Source organism: Nansenia antarctica (assembly GCF_963989245.1).
Source record: "Nansenia antarctica genome assembly, chromosome: 6".
NCBI lineage: Eukaryota > Metazoa > Chordata > Actinopteri > Argentiniformes > Microstomatidae > Nansenia > Nansenia antarctica.
The window spans coordinates 15,110,422-15,116,488 of record NC_137676.1 but is presented as its reverse complement, the minus strand read 5'-3'; the positions used below and the strand labels follow the sequence as shown (position 1 = coordinate 15,116,488).

The following is a 6,067-nucleotide window of genomic DNA, read 5'->3' as shown; positions in this document are numbered from 1 at the left end:
GTACTGTCAACCAATATCACCAAGGTACCAATTTACAGCCAATCAGCTTTCGTCGTTGAATTTTGCAAGACTAATCGATCCATATCACCTCAGCCATTTAACAAATATAACGAACTTTTAGCACGGAGAGATCTGAATCTATAATATATAGTCATATAAAATATCTATAATATATATTCAGATCTCTCCGTGCTAAAAGTTTGCGAAAATGTCCCACTTACATAGGCCTAATATTAAACACTTAATCTAAAGGAATGGGCTTAGTTAAAGGTACATTACAGCTAGTGGGAAGAATGGCTCATGCGTGTGACGTGGAAAAAATGTCCGGCCGCCCTGCAAATAACACTTTAAAAATCTGGCCCCCTTAAAAATGTAGTCGATAGACTGACACATGACGTAGGAAAAGGAATGCAGAAGGCGGGACAGTGTAGGAGAGCGCAAAGACGAATGAGAGAGAGTGCAATACTATTGTCGTGCATTTAGGCTCAGGCTGTGTGTCTTTCAAAAGGAGAAGGGTAAACCAAATTAATTGTCTGTTACAATCACTTTTAGTTTATATAGAGAATAGACTTCATGCATGTCTTTCTCTGTGTACTGCTGTAATATGTGCTAGTCTATATTGTGCTTTTTACAACAATTGACAACAATGTCTCTCATTCTTACAGATGGAACTACTACCTCGGCCCGAACTGTTTGACTTCCATGGAGTCTCCATGATCAGCTATTTCACAGACAACTGGGAAAATGTACAGAACTTCAAAGCCAGACCAGATGATATTCTCATAGCAACCTACCCCAAAGCAGGTGTGTGTGTGTGTGTGTGTGTGTGTGTGTGTGTGTGTGTGTGTGTGTGTGTGTGTGTGTGTGTGTGTAGGTGTAGGTGTGTGTGTGTGTGTGTGTGTGTGTGTGTGTGTGTGTGTGTGTGTGTGTGTGTGTGTGTGTGTAGGTGTTCGTGCGTGCGTGCGTGTGCTACAGTGTGCTACTGTAATGTTCTATTCATTTAATGTAATTTGTGTGTAGGTGTGTGTGTGTGTGTGTGTGTGTGTGTGTGTGTGTAGGTCTGTGCGTGCGTGTGTGCGTGGTTAAGTAATACTGTGCAGTGTGCTACTGTAATGTTCTATTCATTTAATTTGTATTGATGTTTTAAGGCAGTGAATGACTGTATTACATTTTAACCCTGGTTTACAAATCACTAATTGAATCCACTCTCACCTTCAATAACACATCCTGGTACAACTCCCTCACTATCAAATACAAAACCAAACTCTCCCGTATAGTCAATCAGGCAAGTAAAATCATCGGCTCACCTCAAACTCCCCTGTCTGAAATCTACAACCGGTCACTAATCAGGAAAGCCACACAAATCACACAGGATCCCTCTCACCCCCTCCACCAATCATTTCAGCCACTTCCACCAGGCCGCCGTTATAGAACTCCACTGGCCCGGAAAAACACATATAAAAAAGCATTCATTCCCACTTTAAACCACAACATTTTAGCATTTTAGCTTTTTAAATCATAATACCGGTACTGTTTTTCTTACTATTATTTTTAAATGACTAGACTAGGCACTACATTTTATAAACACTGTTATATCTGTCTGTTTTTATTGTATGTATGTGACCTATGTGTGTTTTTAATGTGGATACCGTATTCATGAACTGCACAAAGCCTGTCAAAGGAGAATTTCTGTCACTCTGTGACAGACAATAAAGCAATCTTGAATCTTGAATCTTGTATCTACCCTCACTCTATCTCTCAATCAGGAACCACATGGGTCTCCTATATGCTGGACCTTCTTTACTCTGGTCAGACATCTCCTGAGTGTCAGACCTCAATCCCCATCCATGAGAGAGTGCCCTTCCTGGAGTTTTGCATTGCTGATTCTTCAGGTTAGAATAGCGATGTGCGGAAACCTCTTCTTGAGACACTCCTCAGTCTGTTAAGCTGTTAAACTATTTCAGTCACCGTGAAATGCAGCATTGATTGATTGATTGATTGATTGAAAACTTTATTAGAAGATTTGCAGAAGTAGGTACATGAAAGTACATATTACATACAAGGTCAACTAACAGGATAAAAACCCAAGAAAGCCACTGGCTTATTTCAATTGGGGTCCTTGATTCTCAATTCATCGTTACATGTAAGACAGACAAAAAAACTAGTACTATCTACAAGATAATACAGACAAATAACTAGTACTATCTACAAGATAAACATACATCCATCATGGGAAGAACAATACATCAAAACATAAGGTATGTACAGCGGGTAGGACAGGTGGGGACATACACCACAGGTGGGGGCGGGGGACAAAACACAAAGTATGTACAGTGGGTAGTTCGGGTCTTTTAATCTGATTTTTGATTTAGAGGGTCCAGTTACGGATTGCAGCCTCCTGTAAATGTTTTTTGAGAGTGGTTTTGAAGGTGGGCAGTGTTTTGCACTCCTTTAAGATTATAGGAAGGGCGTTCCACATTTTTACTGCATAGTTTGCAAACGAGTTTAACCCCTTGTTTGTGGTGCAACGCGGTTGAACGTGGTTCGTGGAGCTTCCTCTGGTATTGTATGTGTGGACGTTGTTCACTTTTTGGAAGTATGTTGACAGGTACTTGGGTGTCTTTGTGGTGTAGCGTATCTTGAAGACCAGGCCCAGTGCAAGCTGCTGCACTCTGTCAACTACTCGTAGCCAATCAAGGCTCAAAAAATGAGCAGCGGTTAGATGTGTCCTAGGGTTGAGGCCTAGCAGAAGCCTAACCAGTTTATTTTGGGCTGTCTGGAGTCTTGTTTTTTGGGCCTTTGTGGTTCTATAGTACCATGATGTTACGGCATAGTCGAAGTGACATTGAATGAGAGCTCCTGATAGGGTCCTCAGTGTGTTTTTACTGACAAGTGAGGATATCCTGTACAAGAATCTAGTTCTATGGTTCACTTTTTTGATTACTTTTGCTGCCATTTTATCTCCGGAAAGATTTGCCTCTAAGAGGATCAGATAATCATAGCAGATTATGATAGCATCACTATCATAATCTGCTACCAACTACGCCATTGGTGGTCTTGCGATGACTGATGGTTAGATGACTTCACTTACTTAGACAAAAGTATAAGTCGCTTTGGATAAAGGCATCTGCTAAATGTGACAGCAGCTGGTGAAAGTGGGAAGTCGGCAACCAATCAAAATGTTCTGACTTTTATTCTGAAAAATATAAATAAATGTCAACGTTGTTGAAAATCAACGACACACTCAATGGATTCAGTGAATAATCCCCACTACTCTACACTAACTAGGTAGTAGTGGGGATTACTCACCGAATCCATTGCATTGCAATAATTTTGGCTTGATTAGCGAGTGTGTCATTGATTTTCAACAACGTTGACATTTATTTACATTTTTCAGAACAAAAGTCTGAACATTTGGTCGGTTGCCGACTTTTGTCTTGCTTTCACCAGCTGCTGTCACAAATGCCCAAAAAATGTAAAATAAATAAATAAATAATGTAATTGTGACAGTGGAAGTGATCATAATATAGCATTCTATTGTGTCTTTCAGGGGTGGAAAGGTTAGACAAGATGACCACCTCTCCTCGCCTCATTAAGACTCACCTGCCGGTCCAGTTTGTGCCCAAGTCCTTCTGGGAGCAGAACTGCAGGGTACAGTTGTGTAACTTCCTATAATGATAATGATACAATGACTCTGTAGATGTCTCTTTCTCTAAAGACGTCATATACTCAGCAATGGTCCTCTCTCTCTCTCTCTCTCTCTCTCTCTCTCTCTCTCTCTCTCTCTCTCTCTCTCTCTCTCTCTCTCTCTCTCTCTCTCTCTCTCTCTCTCTCTCTCTCTCTCTCTCTCTCTCTCTCTCTCTCTCTCTCTCTCTCTCTCTCTCAGATAGTGTATGTGGCCCGTAATGCCAAGGACAATGCAGTATCTTTTTTCCACTTTGACCGCATGAACCAGGCCCAGCCTGAACCAGGAGACTGGAGCAGCTTCTTACAGAGATTCATGGAGGGAAAGAGTGAGTGAAGGAGAGGAATGACAGAAAAGGTTTGCACAGGAGGATAGGAAGTGAAAGATGGATGGATGGGTTAGGGTGAGGGCTGCAACTAAACTGTAGATTGTTTTATTGATTAGTCTAAACGATTAATTTACCCCAAAAAACATGCGTTTGAACACAATGACATTGATATATACCTTCTCCAAATACATTAAAGTGTGGGTAGTTGTAATTCCATCATTCAGTGGTCACATACTTTATTTAGTATTGAAAGTGGAATAATAAAGTGTTGTGTTTTGGATTGGTTGGAAGGGCAGGAGGGGTGGAAGGCTGTGATGAAAGACACACAAGAACCAGTGATATATTGTTAAACTGGAAGGTGGAAGGCTGTGATGAAAGACACACAAGAACCAGTGATATATCGTTAAACTAAAAGGCTTTGCAATGTACACAGATGAGCCAAAACATTATGACCACCTGCCACATATGCTTCTACCCTCCCTCAGTGGTGTTTGGCTCCTGGTACGACCATGTGAATGGCTGGTGGGAGAAGAAACAGAGCCACTCTAAACTCCTCTACCTCTTCTATGAGGATCTGATTGAGGTGAGGAACGTAATGACGTCATGTGTGAGATTGTGATGGTTAGATCATCAATGTCAACAATTGATGATTGTAATCAATGTAATCAATGTCAACAATGATTGTAATCAACCCAATCGTACTGTCTGGCTAATGTGACCCAACCTGAAAGGAATTAGCCACCACCCATTAGTGGGATCCAAGTCCCTTCTTGAGAAACACTCAATACGAATGTAGTGACATGGGTCAGTGCAGTACTTGAGTATACTACTATTTATGTGTGCATGTGTGTGTGTGTGTGTGTGTGTGTGTGTGTGTGTGTGTGTCTGTGTGTGTCTGTGTGTGTGTGTGTGTGTGTGTGTGTGTTCCTGCAGGACACTGGCCGAGAGCTGGACCGGCTGTGCTCCTTCCTGGGTTTATCTCCCTCAGAGGAAGAGAAGGAGAGAGTGAGGGGAGGAGTGCAGTTTGACAACATGAAGAAGAACAACATGACCAACTACTCCACCGTCTCAGTCATGGACTTCAAGATCTCTCCCTTCATGAGAAAAGGTATTACAAGTGAGATAAGAAATAATAATGTGTACACCGTGAGTGAGTGGGAGAGAGAGAGACAAAAACAGTAAAAGCCATAGGAACAGCGAGTTATCTTTTCTCAAGACCTGTCTGTCTTTCTGTTTTTCCAGGAAAGGTTGGGGACTGGAAGAACCATTTCAGTGTGGCCCAAAGTGAACAGTTTGATGAAGACTACCAGAAGAAGATGAAAACAAGTCAAGAACCTCACTTTCGCACAACAATATAGGGTTGCCTGTATCATACTGGTCCTATATCATACTGCACCAATCATACTGAATCATATTGTTCATATTCCTTAATGTGGACAATAAAGGCATTATACACTTTGATAAATAATAAACAGCAACAAATAACAGTAAAGGAATTTTCAGATTTCGTATATTTATTTGAAACCAGATATGAGGCTGCAGCACAAAATTACAACTTTGATGAAAAGAATGATTGAAATGAGGATGTTGGAAAGCTCTAATACTGTACTTTACCTCTGCACTGTAACAACTGAGGAAGAGAGGGACAGGTTGATATACTATGATGGCACATACTGTACTGCATAGGTGAAAGAAACAACACAAATGTTCAACTGTCAATCACTGATGAAGGTCCCACCCCCGTCAAGTGAATGGGGGGACATGGTAAGTAGCTGGTACACTGAAATCTGATGGGATCATTGGAATGTAGACAACAACACAACCCCATTGTACTGTCAATACGAAACAAGTCAAGCATTTTACATCACAGGGAGAGACCGCATGAACCCTGAGGGGAACAGGAAACAGGAAACAGCTGGTCCTGTGACACAGGGACCGGCTCTCAGGAACTTAGGTGTAAATATGGAACTGAGGATGGACCCCCCTGGCTAGGTTCAGGATCACAGAACAGTTTCAAACACAAACACAAATCTGTAACATCTGAAACAGTGCCA

General features: G+C 41.5%; 1 protein-coding gene across 1 annotated transcript; it reads left to right on the top strand.

Moving 5' to 3' along the window:
- The first annotated feature begins 432 nt into the window (after window positions 1–432).
- Window positions 433–5,489, top strand: LOC308160034 (cytosolic sulfotransferase 3-like). The gene is made up of 8 exons (XM_080533890.1): window positions 433–515; window positions 666–804; window positions 1,767–1,892; window positions 3,551–3,651; window positions 3,887–4,013; window positions 4,499–4,596; window positions 4,947–5,121; window positions 5,256–5,489. The coding sequence occupies exons 2-8, from the start codon at window positions 666–668 to the stop codon at window positions 5,369–5,371; spliced, it is 882 nt and encodes a 293-aa protein (XP_080390016.1). The 5' UTR covers window positions 433–515; the 3' UTR covers window positions 5,372–5,489.
- The last annotated feature ends 578 nt before the right edge of the window (window positions 5,490–6,067 follow it).

Coding starts and splice junctions, on each gene's coding strand:
- LOC308160034 (XM_080533890.1), top strand. CDS start 666: ATGGAACTACTACCTCGGCCCGAACTGTTTGACTTCCATGGAGTCTCC. Junction 805..1,766: donor AGCAACCTACCCCAAAGCAG/GTGTGTGTGTGT, acceptor TCTCTCAATCAG/GAACCACATGGGTCTCCTAT. Junction 4,014..4,498: donor GAGATTCATGGAGGGAAAGA/GTGAGTGAAGGA, acceptor ACCCTCCCTCAG/TGGTGTTTGGCTCCTGGTAC.